The 21,810-nt window shown below is 37.6% G+C and overlaps 3 protein-coding genes across 8 annotated transcripts; all 3 read right to left on the bottom strand.

Moving 5' to 3' along the window:
* Window positions 1-194: 194 nt before the first annotated feature.
* On the bottom strand, window positions 195-4,610 carry LOC130562086 (uncharacterized). 5 transcript variants are annotated; one of them, XR_008963899.1, is made up of 8 exons: window positions 4,379-4,603; window positions 4,077-4,143; window positions 3,830-3,907; window positions 3,390-3,422; window positions 3,179-3,265; window positions 2,521-2,618; window positions 2,308-2,423; window positions 195-1,936 (listed from the first exon to the last, which is right to left on the bottom strand). XR_008963899.1 is itself a non-coding variant. In XM_057346901.1 (8 exons), coding segments are annotated over exons 1-8 (582 nt in total). In that variant the 5' UTR covers window positions 4,448-4,599; the 3' UTR covers window positions 195-1,587. The 5 variants fall into 5 exon arrangements, 2 of the variants coding, with proteins under 2 accessions (XP_057202884.1, XP_057202883.1); XM_057346901.1 differs by lacking the exon at window positions 4,077-4,143 and having other exon boundaries at window positions 195-1,589; window positions 1,838-1,936; window positions 4,379-4,599; XR_008963898.1 differs by having other exon boundaries at window positions 3,390-3,907; window positions 4,379-4,610.
* An 87-nt stretch (window positions 4,611-4,697) lies between these two features.
* On the bottom strand, window positions 4,698-16,270 carry rhot1a (ras homolog family member T1a). The gene is made up of 21 exons (XM_057346330.1): window positions 15,902-16,270; window positions 14,990-15,048; window positions 14,790-14,871; window positions 14,634-14,677; window positions 14,498-14,551; window positions 14,358-14,410; window positions 14,065-14,173; window positions 13,459-13,560; window positions 13,161-13,259; window positions 12,953-13,061; window positions 12,694-12,814; window positions 12,479-12,563; window positions 11,713-11,858; window positions 11,531-11,631; window positions 11,311-11,441; window positions 11,033-11,116; window positions 10,440-10,562; window positions 10,084-10,286; window positions 8,991-9,113; window positions 6,497-6,643; window positions 4,698-5,731 (listed from the first exon to the last, which is right to left on the bottom strand). Exons 1-21 carry the CDS (start codon window positions 15,936-15,938, stop codon window positions 5,614-5,616), a joined length of 2,130 nt encoding a protein of 709 aa, XP_057202313.1. The 5' UTR covers window positions 15,939-16,270; the 3' UTR covers window positions 4,698-5,613.
* Window positions 16,271-16,910: 640 nt separating this feature from the next.
* adap2 (ArfGAP with dual PH domains 2) lies at window positions 16,911-21,588 on the bottom strand. 2 transcript variants are annotated; one of them, XM_057346179.1, is made up of 11 exons: window positions 21,208-21,588; window positions 20,484-20,614; window positions 20,290-20,381; window positions 19,753-19,835; window positions 19,394-19,503; window positions 19,091-19,240; window positions 18,893-18,976; window positions 18,328-18,390; window positions 17,993-18,070; window positions 17,676-17,922; window positions 16,911-17,577 (listed from the first exon to the last, which is right to left on the bottom strand). In XM_057346179.1, the coding sequence occupies exons 1-11, from the start codon at window positions 21,293-21,295 to the stop codon at window positions 17,549-17,551; spliced, it is 1,155 nt and encodes a 384-aa protein (XP_057202162.1). In that variant the 5' UTR covers window positions 21,296-21,588; the 3' UTR covers window positions 16,911-17,548. The 2 variants fall into 2 exon arrangements, with proteins under 2 accessions (XP_057202162.1, XP_057202163.1); XM_057346180.1 differs by having other exon boundaries at window positions 17,676-17,904.
* Window positions 21,589-21,810: the final 222 nt, after the last annotated feature.

The following is a 21,810-nucleotide window of genomic DNA, read 5'->3' as shown; positions in this document are numbered from 1 at the left end:
GTGTTTAATTCTCCTCTGGTGAAATCTTGACAGATTTATTGTGTTCATCTGTTATTTACACTTGTTCATCTAAGACTGTGTGACTTAAGTGCGTTAATAGATTCTTTATTAATGTATCTTCAAACAGCCATTGCAGTAGTTTACTGTAAAACACCTACAGTAACTAGCAGGCAACAGTGTTGCCAATATATTACTGTAGAAATGGCAGGTAAGGGCTAACAGTGTATGTGAAATGAGGACATGACTGCAGCTGGCGATGAGGCCCAAACCAGCATGTCCAGTGCAAAAAGGCTTTGACTTTTTAATTCTACTTAACATTATTTTATTTATCTGTTATATTGAAGAGACCTTTTTGAAGGACTTTGGTTTACTTATGAGCACTTGAGCTTAAATGAGACTTGGGTGTTTGTAATGACGTAGGTTATGGTGTCGACCATGATTTGTTGCATTTTGAGGTGTTCAGTCTTATTATGATTTAAGAAAATAAATGCGATTGCTCTCCTCACAAATCAACTGTTTCTAGTTTTTCACTGACATGTCTCTTAAGTGTTGGGGACTAGTGCTGCTTTGAGCCTACATTCAGTATGAGTAAAATACTCAAGTACTGTTCAAATCAGATACTCGAAGACTTTTACTGAAGTCGTTTTGGAATTGGTAACTTGTAACTTGTAATGGAGTAATTTTCACTGCAAGGTATCTGTACTTTTACTTAAGTATGGTTTTCAGGTACTCTTTACACCTCTGACTTCTGCCAAGGTTTCTGGACTTCCTCGGGTATGTGAGCAGTAAGAAGGTAATCCATTAATTTAGATTTGTCATTAGCAAAAACGTCTACACGTGAAAGGAGCTCAAGCAATCGACATCCAATGTCAACTTCTCCAAAATATGAATTATTTAAGCACTCTGTCTGTGACTCTGGACAGTTTTCCGAGGCTCTAAAAGCATTGATGCCTTTTAGAGCTGTATCAATGATATCAGCAACGTCCTCTGGTTTAATGGGATCCTTTTCAAGAACAATGTCATGTTTGTGATAGAACCACTTTTTGTACACTTGTCCCACTGTGTCAAGTATGTATATGTGTTGTGGGAGATGAGACGTTACACATTCAGCCCATGAGCTTCCTCAAACCTTTTATTTTCATTAAGTCGTGCAAGTTGTTGTGCAACAAAAGCATCCTCTTCAAAACACTCGTAAGCTCCCTTTAAAAGGTCTACAGCTTTCTCTAGAGTCTCTTCCACACATGCTCTATTAAGGGAGAAAACCAACTGTCATTTGAATCCCCCTTGCTTTTTTTGGTCCGCTTGATAAACCGATCTCTGACACACTTTTTAAATTCATCTTGATCAAATCAATACAATACAATCGTATTATATTGTATTGTCATTGTGTTGAATGTCTGTACTAGAAGCTTCCAACACCAAAGAAAATTCCTTGTGTGTGCAAGCACACTTGGCAATAAAGCTCTTCTGATTCTGATCTGTGGTCAAACAGCATTTTGTTTTGAAGCAGGTTCATTGCTATGGCACTCTGGGGCTGATGGCTGGATAGCTGCTTCAGAATCTCCTCAGCCACCAATTGATGAATGATCCTAAACGAGTCAATGTTTGTTTCACTAGATTTGAGCTGAATGAAAAAAAACCAAGCTTGTTCACATAAATAACTTTCAAATGCATGGTTAGGGTTAGCTGGCCAATTGCTAGGTTGTGTGTTATAGAGGGTTTTGTCAGTATCTGCAACCAATCATTAATAAATCATCATCATGCAAAGGCAAAGCAAATCAAATGCAGCTATTTTAACAAACTGTTAATATTCTTAATGAAGAAAAAATATACAGACATTTTCGAGGTGGGAGAATGTCATAGTCTGTCAGTAAAATCTCTTCAGTGCTCATCTCCATTTCATTGTCAGTGTGCAGACTTTCTTTGTCATCAGTATCTGAGAAGAACCCAGTGAGAAATGTATCTATAAACGTTTCATTGAGAACATATCAGGGGAATTTATAGGTATCTGAAAATGTTTTTTTTCTGCTCGGCTTCATTTATTATCAACAGAAAACATTGTGATGTCAAAACAAATTACATACAGTATCACGGTTCACAAAAAAAGCTGCTCCATGAATCACAATGCCAAAGAAGAACCATTTTGACTACCAAAATTACCCTTTAACATCCGAAGAACCTTTCTATTTGCAAAAAGTTCTTTAGATTATACAAATTTAATAAAGAAATGGTTCTTTGGGGAACCAAAATGGTTATTCTAGGCATAACTGTGAAGAACCCAAAGAAAGTGGAATGATGAATACTTACTACTTCTAAAGGAATGGAATGACTCTTGATCAAAAGAGAGACATCTGTTGCCTCTTGCATAAGTGTCTTCAGACAGGCAAGGTTGCGTTTCAGATTTATTATCTGAAATTTGCTCCCTAATCTCAATTATACACACAAACGCACGTCATTTAAAACATTATATCTCACGTAAAAACCCTTATTGAAAAGAATTGTTTTGCAGGAAAGCATTACCCATCAGGTACAGGTCTGGTTCTATTGGGCCCATTGTGTATCATGGCTTTCCACAACTGGTCCATCCACAGCTGTCTAACATCAGCTGTATCTGCAGCCTGTTTAATTGTTCACATGTAGTTTTTTTATCTCAATATATTTTATATATTTATCTCAATTTGTAGAACATTTTGCTAACAACACCAAGGTCATTTTTCTGGTTGATTACCAGGAAAACACATACACATACTGTAAGTGTGCACTGTATGTCTCTTTATATAAAAGCATCTGCCAAATGTGTATATGTTTATGTAAAAATGGTTAAAACAACTGATTTTACCATTGCAATCAGTGCATTTGATCGTGTTTGGTTGTATTCAGATTGCAGAGTAATCTAAAGTGACTCATAACGGATTCAAGCAATACATTTGACCATATGTGCTTCGTGAGAATCAAACAAATGACCTCTAACAACTGAGGTACAAAACAAGCACCCAAATTTTTAAGTACAAAAGGTGAAGGTTTGTGTCATAAGAGCAATGTATGTTCCTTTTTGAAACAGTCATAATTGTTCTTGTGGGGGCTTTAGTTTCAACAAAATAACCTTATTTATTGACCACATCCTCAAACACAAATTACAGTCACTCTATTGATGAAAGTGTCAGGTTGGGAAACTCACCAGCATTTTCTTCTTCCCATTTTTCATTGTCATCTCAAAAAGATAGCGCTTATTCTCTGGCCCGCTTACCTTGTGCACAGACTGCACCTGTTAAACACCATACAAACAACTCTTAAACTGCAATGAAACATTCCCAATTATAGACAATTATTGCTTATCTGCCCAGAAAATAACAAAGATGACAGACAGATGATACACAGATGAGATTTACCTCATATATGTAATACTGTCCCCTGAGATCTAACTGTGGGAGGAAAGAAACAATAGCTTAAAGACCAGGGCTGCGTTTCCCAAAAGCATCGTAACCTCAAGTTGATCTTAGAACAAATAGTCACCAATGGAGCTACGATCAACGTAGGCTTACGATGCTTTTGGGAAACACAGCCCAGAACTACAACACCATTCTTACACAATGAACGGGACAATGGTTCATTGAAGCCCAAATCAAAGCTTTCTAAACAAGATAACTTTTGTTTGAACTAGGAGCTATTTGTATGGGTTTATATTGAGACTCAACACAAAAGTCATTTAGTCTGCCTTGTCATCAGTTGAGCTATAGGAACTAAATATAATAAACATCATATTAACTGATTCATATTATTAATTTATGATATGACAGATTAAGAGATTATCCAACACTGACATACTTACGGCGCATCCATGTTTCTTTGTGTAGAAAAACAGAGTTGTATTGTAAAGTCTGAACCAGTAAGTCACCCACCGAAGCTTCTAAGAAAAAATAAGCAGTCACATATAGACATATTAATGCTGATATATTACCCAAGCATATCCAAGTCAACAAGGTATAGGTATGAACTGTAAAATGAAATACATGGAGTACTAACAGCATTGTTATCATATTTATATTGTACCTGACTATTTTAAAAGGATAGTTCACCTAAAAATGAAAATCCTTCCATCCTCTACTCGCCCTCATGTCATTCCAAACCTGTATGACTTTCTATCTGCAGAACATAAAATATATTTTAAAGACCGTTGTTGGTAACCAAACAACCTTGACTTCCATTGAATGGACATAAAACCACAGAGACATTACTGGAAATATTTTCTTTTGTTGTTCCACATAAGAGTCATATACAGATTTTGAACGACATGAGAGTGAATAAATTACATAATTTTGTTACAAACATTTTGTTGTATGTAAACAAGCCTCGCATTGAAGAGTCAATATGTACGTACCATTTTGTCCTTGCGTTTCTTTAGAAAGCCCTGGCAGATGGGGGTCGGCACCCCCCCTCCAGTCGACATGCTCAGCTCAGATGTCAAAGTGCTCACACTTCACCATAGACAAATTAACATCACAACTTCCTCTGAAACGGTCATATCCTCACTTCTGACTGTTAATGTAATAAAGAAGCATTGTCCTCCATCATTTCAATGGCAAAATAAGGGGGAGGTGTTTGTTTTACAGTTCTCACATTCTTATTCACTAGATAGCCTACACATAACCAACCTATTTACAAGAGTTAAGTCACACAAATCTGACACATTTATTCAACACCATTATTTATTGTAAATGTTTGAAAATTCACAAGTGCAACAGTTCCAGTTTCAACATGGACAATTGCACTGAAAGTTACATATGCATAAGAGCCGAAACATTGGCGCAAAACAGTGTTTTAGTGACTTTGTGTCTACACGATTGTTAGATGGGCAGAAATAATGAGTAGTATATAATGTAGTAAGCAGGTCCTATTGGTCTGATAGCGCATCCATCATATCACTTAATATAACAGAACTGAACTCAATTGTGCGAATTTCTCGTGCATGATCTTAATAAATGCATAAAGTAAACAGGAAAACCATAACTTATCAAAATAAAAACCAAATATTGCATAAAAATAACCCCTTGTTCACGCAATGGCAAAGAAAACATAACTAATAAATTAATACAGCTGTAGGAGGAAAATGACCTTTACATGAGACATGGCTTTGTTTCAGTGCTTCTCTCTAAAGCATGACTGCATTTCTATGCGCACAGTTCAAATATGATTTTTCTCACTAACTACAGGTAATCTTAATATATATACATATATAAACATAGTGTTCAACCATCAGTAAACCCTGCCTTTCTGCTGTGTCTTTCCAATATAGGTCACACCCAACTAATACTGACCTGACATCATTGTGCATAAATTAAAAACTGTCCAAAGAGCAGAGGACCCAGTTACAGCTCCTGTCAGACGGTAAATGTCCCGTTTCACCACATGACTGATGAGGGGAGTTTCTATAACACTTCATGGAAGGAGACACATGGCTTACGGAAGGCAGTTTGCTATTAAACTATACAAAATGTAGCTAACTATAACTATTTAGTATTTTGTCAAGAGGGAAATTATGCAGGAATGGGAGATTATGGGTAATGTAGTTTATCAGGGGTGGACTTGGATGTTGTAGCATGCCGGTTGCGTCGATCATCGCTGCTTGAGTAGAGCTTTGTACATGGCGAAGCCAAGGACAGCGAACACGGTGGCACCAACGCTGGCCCTCAACCAAAATGTAGAGTTCTTCAGGTCAGCTTGGGTCATGTGTCTGTAAAACAATGGGATGTGTTAATATGACAGAACATAATGACAAAACAATGGCATTTCTCTTTGCCAAGAGTAAAGACAGTCTTTTAAAAATGTGCAGGCTTATAGATCACTCTATAGAATTAACTACCAGAGCTAGTGCAGAATGACATAACCAAGACTAAAACATAAGATTTTGAGCAAAACTCAGTTTGTTTTGTCTTTTAGACATCCCATAATATATTGTGCAAAGGTAGATGAACTGAAATAGGACAGCAGGGGGCAGCATGGGAATGTGCAGAGAGAGCAACTTAAGAACAAAATGGTGAACATGTTTAAGACGGTTGCTTTGATGAGCAAGTCATGAATAAAAGAGATGATACAAGAACAAGTGGCCTTAAAACGGATTTCCAGAGAGTGCAACACTACACACAGCATGACAGTGTCCACAGAAATATAAAGCTTCATCAAAGCCATACTGTGACCTTGTCTGTGTCAAACCCATGAGAGATATAATATAGATGAATATGAATTCAAAACATTGGTAAAAGGAAATATGTGATACGGCATTTACAAACTAACAAATAAATGACTTGAGGATATATTGAAGAATTTGTGTCTTGGTTACGCAACACACACCTGTCAGCAGACGTTTGGGTAAGAAAAATAAGAGATGAATAAATTTGTTGAACCATCTTGACCAAAAACCATACAAACAGATTCAATAGACACAAGTCATTTTGCATTTGACTTTCCACTTGTGATACCTGGGGAGGGGGGTCTTTACCTGTCACAAACGGACACAAACGGGTCAACAGATGACTCCATGTAGACCGAGTCCTCTACAAAGCTGACCTCATGAACCTGATGAACGAGGCTGGACTCCTCGTCAGCCAATAGAAACATGCCCACGTCTTGTATAAAGGGTCTCAACCTTACACACATGCACACAGCACGGCAATTAAACCAAACACCCGACAAGATCACACCCCACTGCCCACCACATGCGGTAAACATACGGCTTCCTGATAAATAAAACAACTGCATTTTTAGTGTGAAGTCACTAAAATAATTCTAACTACAAAATTCATTTCATAACGTTTTGAATGCATTATGAGTTTAAACATGAATTCAGAATAATGGATCAATCTTGCACCCTGGATATTCTCTGCTAAATTATGGTTTGGTTAGAACTTGGTGGCATGCCACTTTTCTTAGGATAACCTAAAAAAAACTATTGTAAAATGTGATCAAAATTCCCAAAAGTCCCTTTGAACCGAAGTTGCGATAGTTTTTACTTCCGTATTCTGACGCATTTCGAAGTGAAACGGAATTTCGAATGAGAAAAAATTGTGGGTGCGGCTTGTTTTTTTACTGCGATTTGATTGGATGTCTACATACAGCCGTAGCATTTTAAAATGGAGCTGGGAGCAGACTGACAGCTGAAGGGGCCATATAAACTTACATCATTTGCGATAGATAGTCACAAGAGGGCGGAAGTGCATTTTCAGATTTTAACTGAAGATTATGAGGGCACATGAATTTTTAAAAGAGAATGACTTACACTGACAAGCTATTTACAAAAAACACTGCAATGTTTCATGAACAAATAGGAATTGTAATTTTTAATTTCACTGGGACTTTAAAGACTGACTGGAGCTTCAGTCAACTGTCACTGAGGCTGTCAGTCCATCACACTCGGTTTAACATTTTTTCAGCACAATGTAGATTCTTAATCAACATGAGGGTGACTGAATTTAAATGATATAAACTATCCCTTTAATATTAAGACAATACAGACAATGTCTCAAACTCAGATGTAGAAGTACAAATCATATGAAATGCTATCCATCAAAGCCTCAAACAATAATGTTATGAAAAGCGTGTGCATTTTAGATGAAACACTACTAGCAACAACAGGTTAGACACGTTAGCCCTTCAAACAAAGCCATAAGCCCATACAATTTAAGCCCCTTTGATGTCATATCATTGCATATGACTGGTTAGTGCCAGTTAGTCTGTTTGTGTCATATACGTCATCTAACCCTAAGAAACATAAGCTGGTTACAGATAGAGGGACAGAAATGTCAGACTGTTAACATGATGTAAAGAGATGCAAAGCAAAGACAATAAGGGCCAACCAAACAAATGAAAAGGAACACCTATTGAGGGACAGAACAAAACATGAATTCACATATTAAAATCAATGACTGAACGGATTGATTACAAAATGAAACTTAATTTAATCAAATTACCATGCACTATGAGATAAAAAAATTAGAAATTGACATGCTTTACAGAAAAGTATACAAAATAAAAAGCATATTTCAGGATATTTTAGGTTAATGTCACTCGTTGGTTTAATATATACACCCATGCATTCTTCTGATGTTACATTATGATCAAAAATAGGATTAGAAGGTAAGATTAAAGGGCAAGAATAAGATAAACTGATTAATATGAAAAAAGATTCAGGGAAAAATGTAACCAGAAAGGAGAAGTCCTATAATCCTTACGGCCACATTTGTCCTTGAAGCAGGGATGAGTAAATTAGTGCCGATTTACAGATTGCATATCCACCTCATATCCACCAACCGGCCAATAAAATAAAGGGTTAAACATAACATTACATTCCAAGTACCATAATAAAAAAAATATAGAAAATTCAAAGTGAAGAGTGGATGGTGAATATAAGAGCTCAGATGTTAGAAGGAGCAACATGCAGGTATAAAATAAAACATTTTCAAGCATGACTGAATGACTCCGGAGACAGCCTACTTTGATGTAAGTTGGCAGGGTTGAAGTTTGAGCACAAATGCAGAATTTAGTCAGCGCTTTGCCAAATGGAACCAGTAAGACTGGTTGGATCGATTTGAGATGGAGTGACTGAGGCTAAAATGAAAAGGCACAAGCATTGCCACATTGCAAATGTTAGATTCAAACGCACGCATTAATGAATACAAGCTGTTATTATGCCAAATGTTTGGGAGTTGTGGACAAAGCTTCAGTCAAATGGTACATTTGCCTTTTCAAATATTTTTGAGACAAACCAATTTGAGACAAAATTCAGAAATTTAAAATTCTCTGGTAACATGAAAGAAAAACATGTACACCAAAAGAAATCCACAATATTTCGATACATCCCCTCTGTGGATATGCAACGTAAAACTGTCAGGCCAGGACAACGAGTAAAGAGGAAAGAAAGGCGTGTTAGGAAGCCAAAGTTACAGAATGCCCTGCAGAGAGGGGGAATGGGGGGTAATAGGGCTATACTTAGAAACCTTGTCAGAACAGCACTGTAGAGTTTGGCCTTTACCGAGCGGACCAGCTCAGAGTTGAGGAGGTTGTGACAGATGCAAAAGGTACACCTGTTGCAGGTGCACATGCAGCGTAACTTGGCGTGGCTGCAGAAACACACACAGACAGGAAGAGTGAGTGTCATGTGACGCATTTCCGCAAGAGCTGGATCCCAAACGTTTTGCCATCCCCTCCTCACAGGTGAGGGCAAGGTGGACTTGGAGATGGAGGGGTGCAGGAAGGTAAGCACAACAAATAACATTGAAAACGCTTGCATGTGTGTATGAAACAGTACTGATAACTGCCTCTTTTGGAAAAACTTTACCGACAAGCAGGAAGAGCACATGAAATTGAGAACACGTAAAAGGAAAGATTTAAAGGAAAGATTTAAAGGAAAGATTGCAAAAACCTGGCACAACACAGGAAGCTTGTATGGCACTAAGTTTGCAGTTCTTTCCTAAGAATTGATTTCACAAACTGTATGTTTACCACTAATGCCTATTTACCAAAGGAGCACACAGAGATGACCATGCGAAGTCTTTCTGTAAAGTTTGGCTTCATCTAGTTGAACCACTCAACCCAATGTTTCTACACACAAACCTAGGAAAGAACCCAATCCACTGCTGACATCCTCAATAGCCCGTAAACAAAATATAGGTTACATGAAATTGTTATGCACTTACTACAATGAAGCTTTTTGAAATAACTGAGTGATCTGATTTCCAAGCCGCTGCATTGAACACAATAGCGGCAGCAACTAGACTGACGTGTGTGAAAGAGACAGCCAATCACAATCTAACAGGTGCAGAAGACCAAAGGGCTGATTGGTTATGCAAAAAAGGGCTTTTCACACGGCGTGTAACCCCGGGTTATCTTCATTCTAAACCCTGTTTTTATTGATTTAAACTGGTCATGCGCTGTATTTGTCCAATCAGGACATGACACGTCAGACTACAAACACACACACACTCTCTTACCCTGGCTAAATTTAAAACGTGAAATAGGTAACCCAGGGATTAGAATGTCCAGGGTTAATTATTTTAAGTGCGAAAAGCCCTGAAGTCTGGTTGTACTCACGGATACATGGCCATGGTGGTAAGTTTGGTGTATATGTCTTTGCTGGGTGCATCAGCTGTGTTAGAGGTAAACAGCTGCGGTGGATGAAGTTTGTGTTTCCGGCAGAAATCTAGTGGCGTCAGGCCGTAGTACTGACGGGTTTCGTGCAAGTCTGATTTAGCAGCAATAATCACACATGGTGTCTTGCTGTCGATGAAGTGTTTCTGTGAATGAATACAAAAGCAAATAAACCCTAAACAAGCACAACAGAAACATTTTTTGACTGTCTACCAAAGTGATGTACATACAGTATGCCAATTTCCAACCCTGAATGCAAGTCGTAGTGTACTAATGAATAAGTTAAAAAAATCTCTTACCTTGTAGACTTTAGCACAGTACTCAAAAGAGCGAGGATTGCTGATGTCATACACCAGGCAAACAACATCACATGCCAGATCAGCCTCTGAGAGGAACTCAAAGTCTGGAAGCACCTCATGAAGCTGAGAGAGAGAAAACGGTTATCATCAGTGGCCAGACGTTAAAGGAACGGTTCACCCCAAAATAAAAATTTGTTGTTCCAAATCTGTATAAATGTCTTTATTCTGATGAACACAGAGAAACGTATTTGGAAAAATGCTTATTACCAAACAGTTCTTGGCCACTACCATAGTAGGAACAATTGCTTTCTACATTTATTTGTTCTGTTGAACACAAAAGAAGATTTTTTTTGAGGAATCTAGGAAAGCAAACGTTCTGGAGCTCTAATTTTTCCTACTACGGTTATCAATGGTGGCCAAGAACTGTTTGGTTACAAGCATTCTTCCAAATTTCTTTCTCTGTGTTCATCAGAACAAAGAAGTTCATACAGACTCAAGGGTGAGTAAATGATGACAGAATTTTAATTTTTGGGTGAACCATCCCTTTAAGGCATCTTTACATTTGCTTACAACATAAAAGGGCTTTGACTTACGAGCAAGTACTTTTCTTGTCCATAAACGTAAGTGGTACTGATGGCATAGTAAGACTTGTGGTCTTCTCTTATCCTATTTTGACGCTGGAACATAAATGAGAGATTTCAATCAACATTTCGATGATTAAAAACAAACACTAGCGACGCTAAGGTCATGGGTTTGATCCCCAGGGAAAGCATGTATGCATGTGTTAGGATGTATAACTTGAATGCACTGCAAGCTTTGGATAATCTGTCAAATGCATACATGTAAAAATATATACAAGTAATATGCTCACCGCCAGGTTCCTGCCCAGGAAGGCCTGCAGAAAACCACTTTTACCGCTGCCTCGGGCTCCTACCACGTTGCAGTGGAACACGCTGCGCTGCGTCTGTTTCTTCTGCAGGTCAATGCGTTTATTCCTGGTGACTGCACAAGGGAATGTTGATAACGTTTAACATGCATTACACCCAGAACATACAGCGTGATTGAGAAAAGCAAAGCAAAAACATTCTCACCTGTAATAGCTGATGCTTGTGACTCCTGTTCTTGAATAATGGAATAGCCAAGGTAACCCAGGTACTCTAAGCAGCGCTGCACATCCAGGTAAGTTGTTAATCTAGAAGTACAATTTTTTTGATCATATAGTTGAACATCACATGGCCGATTATTTCCCTGACTGTTTCTATATAGTACTCACGTCCACTGGGACAGGTAGCCTTGGTAAGTGATCCAGCCCTGCTCATTGGTGCACACGGTGTTGTTGACATCAGGCCCCCAGGGCATGTAGGGAAAGACCTTGAACAGATCCTTCAGCTCATCTGGAGACAGGGCACAGTCTCGATCCTAACACAAACACAATTGTATCAGAGAAGATATTAGGAAGAATGCTTGTAAACAAACAGTTCTTGGCCACCATTAACTACCATAGTAGGAAAAACTGCTTTATAAATTTCTTTGTTCTGTTGAACACAAAAGAAGACCTTTTAAGAATGTAGGTAAGCAAACAGTTCTGGGTCACTTTGGACTACCATTGTCATTTTTCCTTCTATGGTAGTCAATGGTGGCCAAGAACTGTTTGGTGACAAGCATTCTCCCAAATCTATTTCCTACGTTCATCAGAACAAAGAAATTTATACAGATTTGGAACAACTCGAGGGTGAGTAAATGATGACAGTAAATGATTTCATTTTCGGGTGAACAGTCCCTTTAACTAATAATACATTATAGTACTATTTGGGCAAAATCATACCTGTTTTTAAACACAAGAACACATCATGTGTGAACAGACACTAATGTGTTCATCTACAGGGCGGTGTTGTAAAACACACCCTCAGATTACGTAACTAAACAAACACCTGTACAAATGGCAGTTCAATTCTCTATTCAAACTACCATAAACTGACTGGAGTTACATAACTATCCAGCAGTCAGCTGTCAGCCGAATAGTGTTTTGCTGAACTCACTTTGTCATGCTTGTCAAAAACGCTCTGGAGAAAGAGGTAGGCGTTGTGGTTCAGTTCTGTGGTGCAGTCCGGAGGTATTTTTAACCTAGGAAAAGAGATTCACCACATTGACCTGGTTAGAATATCGCTATTTTAGACCATGGATTCATATTTCTTGACAAAAACAGGCCAGCACAACAGTGACAAATGTGAAAAAGTTTGGATTTGGGACTAACATTGGAAACAGATATTCTTGGGTGAGCTCCAGGTCATCATCATAACCGAACCGCCTCAGCACGGTCCACGTTGTCTCGTGCCTTCCTCTCTGAATAAACAGTGTATGAAGAAACAAGAAGCCTGGAAAATAAAGAACACACAATAAATCAGAGACACACACACACACAGCCAGCCACATGCAAGCCATCACAGTTCACTCATGAAGTTGCAAAGTCACAGCATCTGAGATACAAGAAATGGCCTCTGTAATCTGCTCACCCTTTAGTGTGAGGCCGTTGTCCTTCACACCATCTGACATGTTTTTCCGCACAACATTCTTCACATCTTCCAGGGCTTGAAGTGCCAGGGGGATGTTAAAACAGGTTCTCTGGAAGGTAGAAGAACCCATGATGTCTGAGCACATTGTCTTTATTAACAAATTGCTTTGGAAGCATTTGAAAAAAACACAACTAGATGCTGCTGTTACCTGGAAGAAATTAAGCTCGTTGTCATTCAGAATTCCATCATTGTCCAGATCTGATATTTTGAAAATGCGAGTAAGTGCTTTGACGCAAGATGGCTTCATCTGAGCAGACAAAAAAGAAACTTGTTACAACCAAAAACGCCACTGCAATCTGGGATTTTGATTCAGAGATCCGAACAATGTTGCAAATCTTCTGCTACAAAAACACACTTTTTAAATCATAATGAAATAATTGGTGGCCAGAATAACAAGTGAAATAGCTTTAGAGTTAACCTGAGGTGACGCGAGCTTCATCTCTTACCTCTTTCTCCTCAGGTGAGTACAGAGGTCCAGTGGGGTGCAGAACAGCTTTCTGGGCGTAGTAGAACAACTCTGAGATGTTCTTCAGGTTTTTGGCTGAACACTAAGAAACAATTAAGTCTTAAAATTAACATCATAAAAACATAGCTGCTGTTGGTCTAATATATAGGTTTCAGGAATACATACTTAACTGTACGTCTTTAACACACTCAAGAACTGACTTTTTCAGCTTTTCTCTTTTACGACTCTTGTATGATAAGGGTTGCATTTTAAAACAAATGTCATTTTTTTCCAATTCTTTTCACTATAAAGGTGGCAAAACTAAAATTTAAACACTGAACCGGTCATTTTAAACTTCACAAGACTGAAGTAACGCACATCAAGTTAATCTTGTTTGTGAACTCAAGATTGATTTGATTTACATTCAACTTGTAGTGGAAGATCTCACTCTCCTTTTAGACTGAAAGCAACGGCACTAGTACAGGTGGAATGGTAGACAGACACATGACCCACTGAGTCACCATGATACTATTACACTTCTGCACACGCTCAGACACTGGAGCACTGAGAGGCATGTACAACACACATCTGCGTCATTATTTCTCACCTCTACACAGGTCTCAATCTCAGAGTACTGGTTCATGATGGGCAGGATGGTCTCCATGCTGCTGTGCTCCACCAGGTCAGATTTATTCCCCACCAGAATCAAAGGTACTCTGTAACATTATTGGGGGAAAGTTAAAATAACTAATAAATAACCGATACAATAATATAATAAATAGACTATATTTCATTTTGCACAAACAGATTACACTGTACATATAATAATACATAAAAGGAAGTTCAAAAGCATCCCACTCTAAAGACCTAAGGCCTCATTGAGCCTGGCAAGCCACACACCTGCTGTCCTTATCTGTTCGCTCATTGATGAGGGGAATCCAGTGACTTGTCACCTACAGGGATGCCAATATAAGACACATCAGAACACCATTCAAACTCAATCTTTGTGTTTGGTATATAGGACCATCTACAAGACCTACCTTCTCGATTGACTTCTTGTTGTTAACTGAATAGACTATGCAAATAACATTAGCCTGTATGAACAGAGAAAATAAGGAGATGAATAAAAAGCAATTGATAAAACTAAGTCACAATGGAGACTAAAATCAGCCCCACCTTTGAAATTTCTTGGTAAAGCTGCTCATCCGTCTGTTCTGCTTCTGTAGAATCAAAAATACACCATTAAAGGGGAAAAGGAGAACTGGGTGTAAATCAGCCCAAGTGATGGTTGCATATTAACCACCTCTCATCCAAGAGAATAAATATCATTACCTGAATAGTCGACGATATGAGTGGGGACTCTCTCAGGCGTAACATCAGCAGGAATGGTGATCTCTTCGGCTCTAAGAGGAACCTGCAATGAAATCACACACAGCGCATGGGGAATTATATGGGCATCGGAAAATCAAGCATGAAAGAAAAAACTAAACACATTAACTGTGTGTATACAAATATTAGGTTGGGAAAGGTACCTCATCGGGGAATTCCTCACTGACAAGTGACATGATCAGGGAAGTCTTCCCCACTTTGGCTGTGAAGAGAAAGCAATCAACCGTGACCGCTGTGATCTAATCCTATTAATAGCACCAAGCAATTTCCAGAAACGAGGCTGGATTTAAGATTTAAGTGGCCACACAAATAGACTAAGACACAAAATATTCGGTATAGCTGTTTTATGACTTAGTGGATGGTATTCTTATCTGAGCCTCCACACTTAAAGGGATAGTTCATCCAAAAATTTGGATGAAAAGCCATCATTTACTCACCCTCATGTAATTTCTAATCATACCTGTACAAATGACTTAGTTCCAATGAAAACAAAGAGAGATATTTGGAAGAATGTTAGCTAATTTCAGTTCCACGACATCATTGACTACCAAAGTAGGAAGAATTAAATGGTAGTCAGAGGTGCTCGAGAACTCTTTGTTTTCCTAAATTCTTCAAAATATCTGGCAGCAGTCTGGAAGCCTGTGAGAGTCTCTCTGTTAAACTGTTATAAAAAAAACTCTGATAAACAGAGGTGAAATTCACTTAACATTAAGACACACCCACACCATTAATGTCTCTAATTTGCTCAGTTATGATTTAAAACAGTAACTAATATACTATTTAGTTCAGTTACACCCGAAGCACAGACTTGCAGATTATAACGTTTGACTTTACGTACAGTGCAGTGCCGTAAAGCTAAGGGTATAAGTTACATGGACTTCTTTGCATAAAAATGGGTGATTGCTTTGTTATGTAGTAATTACACTGGCATTTAATGTAGAAGAGATTTGTATCAATTAACGTAATAAATAAGAAATAAATATTTGATAAATTAGAGGCAGGCAAATCAAGTCGGATACTGCAGCAAACTGGAATCCGTGAATTTATTCACTTACGCTCTCCGACAAGTAATATCCTCACGTCCTTTCTCATCGTTGCCAGTTTAATTTGCTCAGGATAAAAAATGAATCAATCCTTTGGCTTGGATCATTGATATCGTTGCTGATGTATGTAACAGGGCAGGCCTGCGCACTATTGGCGCGCTGTGTAGGACAAAACGGACGGAGAAACTTCAGTCTGTCTCAATCAGAAAAATCACGCGAGTTCACCCATAAATGTGAATTATGCCATTTAAACAAACAGATTCAATGTAGATAAAGGTACCGCTCGTTCTCAGATTCCGTTCATGACATTTCTTGGTTTACATTTCCAGCGCACGCCAGGGGCGGCTGACCTCCAATAACCGGTAACTACGGAACGCAGCGATGGACAATCTCGAATCTACTCGCGCTCGATATCTTGTGTTTACCGCTCGTGTTAAAGGCGCCATACCGCCGCCTGTAGGACTGGAGAAAATATACGCACCTTTTACCTTCTGTAACTTGCATTGGATTGTAATTATAAGATTTGGCAGTCTAATATTTCATTTCTCAGTTGAGCCAGTTTTGCTGCTTAAGTTATAACAAACATTTATTTTACAACTATAAGAATAAAACACTAATAATTCAAGTTTAATACCACTGGCATACTTGAAGTACAGACTTCTTTTGTAAAAGAATGGCATCTGAAATGAAAACTAAAAGACTTTCAAATCAGATTTGAAAGTATTTTAGTTTTCATTTTATTCAATTTAAAAAATGTCCCAACATTTCCGTAATTCGGGTTGTAACTGGTTTACTTTATGTTACGTAATTTGAAATTTTCAATACAAATATTTTAAAATATAAATAATATTTCCACATCTATAAACAGAACTAAAAAACAGAAAGCATTACGTTAATAGTATAGATTATTAGTATACAGTTTAATAAGCTATTTTTAGGTATATGTTATATAAATGAACAATTTATACCAGAATTATGTTAATTTAATAAATCATTAAAAGTTTTACCTTTTTAATTTAAATAGTCAATGTTTATTAAACAAAATGACTAAGTTAGACAACAAAAACAGCCAAACTTAGACACATTTCAGTTATAAGCCCATGTGTTCATATGCATAATTTCCAGAACTCTTACATGTTCTTCCTTTCTCCTTTACCATTAGTGCACATGGTAATGCACAATAATCCTTGCTTATGAACTTTCATTCTGTGTATCGATAAGACACAGTACAGTTCAATCTAAGCAAGTCTTAATCAGTTCTCTCAGGTGTAGATGTCGTGGGCCTAAGATGTGCTTCAGGTCATGGCTTCTTTCAGGATCCCTTGTTATATCAAGAGAGCCAAGATCCATCTTCAGACAGAAGTCCACCTCATCAAGCAGAATCAACCACTTGTTTGTCCCCCAGACCCACTGTTATCTTCTCTGACTTTCTGTCAGTTACAGCAATGTCTTCCCTTTAAATTATTGTCTGTTGTTTTTGATTTTTTTATCCAAAAGTTAGCAGTCATATTCTGCCCAAGGTTCCCTTTGAGTAAATGATGTCTGGGACCATCCAAGATCAACTGTCTAACCCTAGATTTCTAAACAAGGTTGATCAAAATAGATTCAGGGACAGATTCCAATCATACGTTGTGCTCTGAGTCCCATTCATCTTCAAATTCATCTCCGTCTCCGGATATTGGCTTCAGCTGAAAAGTGGTGTTGTAAAAGAGTGTTAGTTTTTTCTTCAACCATGTTTTACAGTCTTCTGTTGTATTTGATTAGTAGATCTGATGTAGAATCTTACTGGTGTAATCCTGTGGCAGCATGGGTTTCGAAATGACTTTTTTCAAGGCCTCCACCCACTCCTTTTGTTCGCGCTCTTGCTCACACATAAAGACGAATTGTCGATCTGGCGTCTCCACAATTACCCCACATTTCCATTTGTTGCCTCTCGTCCCTTTAGGCACACACTCTCTCACTGAATACCCATGATGCTCTGAGCCAATGAAAACAACCCCAAGCTCACCAGCATCCTTTGGAAAGAAAACAAACTGGTAAAAGTGTTTTTATATAATCCCAAATTTATTACACAGTTTTTAGGCAGATCTGTTCGATTCATACCAGCTGTGTTTTAAAATAGAGTAGTTTTCTGTCCAGGTAATCCAAGATAAACCATCTTTTCTTGAATGGCTCTCGTTGCTGTTCAACATATATAAACACACAAAGAGTCATTGTCTTTTCTATTTCTAATCTATTTTCAAGTTTTAAATAATACACATAAACAGAAGGAAATTTACAGAACTACACATGGGTCTCAAAAATATCAACCTTTTTGTAAATATGTTAGAATTGTAGTATTTTTTATTTACTAGAGCTAAACCAGCCCAAGAGAACAAGTAAAACATGAAAAAAGTTTTAGATAGTAAATGTTGCAATTTGTGTTAGAAAACTCTTACCAGTGGGCCAGTCTTTTCCATGTAACCCTCTTTTAGATAGTTTCTGGTGATCCGTGGTTTTATCTTAAAACATCAAAATATTGTTAAAGGATCTTGTAGGTAACAAAAGAGCAAAGAATTTCATACTCTGACAAAAACATATTGTTAAATTTGTAGATTGGTATAGTTTTAGTATTTTGAAGTAAACGCGAGTGGTCGTATACCATGGACAGTACAATATAGTCCTAGACCTTTGACCAGAAAGCTGCACATACCTAACCACTAAAACAAATGTTTTCTAGGTTATAGAATTCAGAAACTCACAAAACCTGTTGTGGTGTTTGTCATTTGTTTGAAGATCCTTTGTTTAAAATGTGAGGGAAGAGAGGCCATAAGCTGTTTATGGTTTTAGGAAGTAAAAGCACTTGGAAAAGGGGAAACTGGTATAACTTCCTTTTTATGTAGCAATGTAGGCACATTTTCAACAGGAGAAGAAGCTTTTTTTCACAAGATAATCATATTCAAAATTGTAAGCATTGAGATGGGGCTATATTAACCAAAAGACAGTAATTCAAAATGTACTTACATCTTCATCACTAGCTGTAGGAAAGGCCGTCTTCAGGTAGGTGTGGCGAATAGCTCTAATTGCATTAAACCAATTGACAATTTCCTTAAATGAAAGAATTACAAAAACAAACAACCTTTTTAGAAAACTGAAAGTAACTGAAAAACTGAAAAGCGTCCAATACTTTGACAAAAACCATAATGGACTAAAGGTGCTCACCTTTCCATTTTTATGGTAAACAAAAAGATTTCGGGTGTGATCGTCCACACAGTAGGTGATTTGAAGGCCATGAGCATGTCCTATCTTCACAGGCTGGAATGTTGCATTGAGGTCCTTCACAGAGATGATGGCCTTTGGCCCTTTAGATTCCTGAAAAGCAGAGATACTAAATGACATTCTAGCTACTGTTTAGCTGTGCACCTAAACATTTATTACATTACTTTATCAATTGTTGTATTATTTAAAGATGCTACAAAAAGAGATTTCCTAGAAGAATTGCTCAAGAAAAGAATTGCTCCTCACATCATCCTTGTAGTACTTCAGGGTAAAATCGTGCACAGAAAGAACAAACTTCCTCTCAAGAAACTGTCCTTTATCCTTCCCCTTCTTCCACAACATGCCCTTATATACACCTAAAATCAAGCAAAATAATGTTATGGAAAGATTCTTATTATCATTAATATTCGCAGAGGAACATTTACAAAGGCCATAAATAAAAATCTTCAAAAGTTAGTTCTGATTCTCCGTTCCGGTGGAGTTGTTATATTGTTTAGTTGTGAGGAAATATGTGGGTTATTTCAGAATTACGTTAGCCGTGCAAAAGTCATGGGTTTGAAACCCAGGGCATATTGTTAAATAATCTAAATATAAAACTGGACTACCTGCTGTGTAGGGTCTTTCTTTATTTTGCTCTGTAAACTCCGTTCTTTCGTATTTGGCCCGAATCCATTGTTCTTTCAGTACCCTACATACACACAGAAAGCAAAAATATAAACTAATAACAAGGTAAATCACACAGCAAATTTGGCAGAGTTAAATTTATGTGGTTGAGGATCCAGGCCTTTAATGTGCAAGCTTGGAAAATGGATGGAAGGTTCAAAGGATAGGTTTAGCAAGTATATAGTCAACTGATGCACGTGCAACACAGACTATTAAGAGGACAATGCATATAATTAAAGGTCTATGCCTTCAATACCAGAAAGCCCTTTGCTTGAATCAGTAGTTCCTCTTACAGTGACCAACAATAGTACATAGCCATTTTCACTGCCAGTGAGATGTTTGCATGATCAGCCCTTTTTATTCAAACTTCCCAAAACATAGATCTGCTCCATTATGTTACAGATGTAGTTTTATGTAAGTGTTTCTGTACTGAAATCAGTTGGTTTAAATGTTCAGTGTGCAGAAGCTGGACTACTTACTCGCAATCTTCTGTCCGGGGTTGATAATAAAAGACTGGGATACATTTCTCATAGAAGTTTTTGGCAGCACCGTTTCCATTGGCCTTCATGAACTTCTCAGGAATTTACATAAGGAGCAAAACATAGAGAGATGAGGGATCATACCCATGAAATAATCATACTTATTAATCATAAATCATTGAATATGCCCAAACCTGCACAAGCTCATCATCCCAGAAGTCTAAGCGTATGGACTTGATACGACTCACACTCGGAAGATTGCGATGAGTTCCTGAACAATTCAGACACACAAATATTCCCAGCGTATATGAAGCCCAGTCTGGATCTTAAAATGGTAACAGGGACAAAGAAACTTACAATTTACAAATGAAAACTCCATCTGAATCAGCTCAAACAATAACCCTATTTGAGTCACATAATGAATAAACTGAAATACTCATTTTACATTTAGGTTTTTTAACATCCCTACAAGGATTGGTTTACAAATGTGCCATAAAATCAATAAGCAATTGCTGAAACTTTGTCATGTTTTCTTATCACTGTACTTACTCTAACTGTACGTGTAGTAATAATCTGGTAGAAATAACTCTAATTGTATTAAAGGAATATAGAAAAACGTGTAATTTAAATTACAGGTGTGGTTGAAAGTTCGTTAAAAAAACTGCCATTGATGTTTAACAGTTACTACGGCCTCACTACAAATAGCTATATAATTATGTATGTAGTTTGATCATCTCATCCCGTCAATGTTTACCAAGATGACAGACCAAATATTTCTCAACCCTCTCAAAATTATTTAGTGAACACACAATTTATAGAAGGACGCTTTGTACGTTGCACTTTTATTTTGCATTTCCCAACAACAGTAAAGACGTATTCACAGTGGATGTTGCTGACAATAGATGTGACTGCACTCACCTGGCGCTCCGCAATCCGCACAGTTGCTGTTCTCTGGAAGCTTTGCCAACTCTAGAAGCGTCTTTTTGTTCTTTTCCCGATTTGCCATAAGCGAAATAGTTTTAGAAACATATATTTAGTACTGTTTCCCGTTTTTACACGTAGTTTTATTACAGAGAAAGTGGTCTCGCTGTATTTTAAGAACAGTCGATCGTCTGTGTGGTGGTTCAGTCCCACTCGAATGCACGTCAGCTCGAACTCGGCGAGTTGCAGCGGTGCCAGAGGATGAAACGACACGATCTTCCGCAAGAATTGAATTACAAACAATTACAGTGTTTACTTCCTGCATAAAACAACAACATCAAGAGCAATACGTATGTTTGAGAACTTCATTAAATAAAATAAAAGTTAGTTTAAACGGGAGTAATCAAGGTAAAAAAAAGCATCCGAGTGCACACGCCCACTGTCATCTATTTTTAAATACGAGGTTGTGCTACATTTCATGACGACTTTCGCAACGGGTTACAATTCACTTCATAGTAATAGTAATAAGTGACACATAGACTTTAGCAGTGAGATAAATTTGGTTGCACTTTTTTTTTTAACAATACATGCATTTACTAT

Source organism: Triplophysa rosa, linkage group LG11 (assembly GCF_024868665.1).
Source record: "Triplophysa rosa linkage group LG11, Trosa_1v2, whole genome shotgun sequence".
Classification (NCBI taxonomy): domain Eukaryota; kingdom Metazoa; phylum Chordata; class Actinopteri; order Cypriniformes; family Nemacheilidae; genus Triplophysa; species Triplophysa rosa.
The sequence above is the reverse complement of the archived record's forward strand: the minus strand, read 5'-3'. Positions and strand labels throughout refer to the sequence as shown.

Coding starts and splice junctions, on each gene's coding strand:
- LOC130562086 (XM_057346900.1), bottom strand. CDS start 4,447: ATGTCGACTGGAGGGGGGGTGCCGACCCCCATCTGCCAGGGCTTTCTA. Junction 3,423..3,829: donor CAAAGAAACATGGATGCGCC/GTAAGTATGTCA, acceptor TTCCTCCCACAG/TTAGATCTCAGGGGACAGTA. Junction 1,937..2,307: donor ATTCCATTCCTTTAGAAGTA/GTAAGTATTCAT, acceptor GGTTCTTCTCAG/ATACTGATGACAAAGAAAGT.
- rhot1a (XM_057346330.1), bottom strand. CDS start 15,938: ATGAGAAAGGACGTGAGGATATTACTTGTCGGAGAGC. Junction 12,564..12,693: donor CAAGAATATCTGTTTCCAAT/GTTAGTCCCAAA, acceptor CTCTTTTCCTAG/GTTAAAAATACCTCCGGACT. Junction 9,114..10,083: donor ACCACCATGGCCATGTATCC/GTGAGTACAACC, acceptor GTGTTTCTGCAG/CCACGCCAAGTTACGCTGCA.
- adap2 (XM_057346179.1), bottom strand. CDS start 21,295: ATGGCAAATCGGGAAAAGAACAAAAAGACGCTTCTAGAGTTGGCAAAG. Junction 18,071..18,327: donor TGGAAAAGACTGGCCCACTG/GTAAGAGTTTTC, acceptor TATGTTGAACAG/CAACGAGAGCCATTCAAGAA. Junction 17,923..17,992: donor TCTATTTTAAAACACAGCTG/GTATGAATCGAA, acceptor CACTTTTACCAG/TTTGTTTTCTTTCCAAAGGA.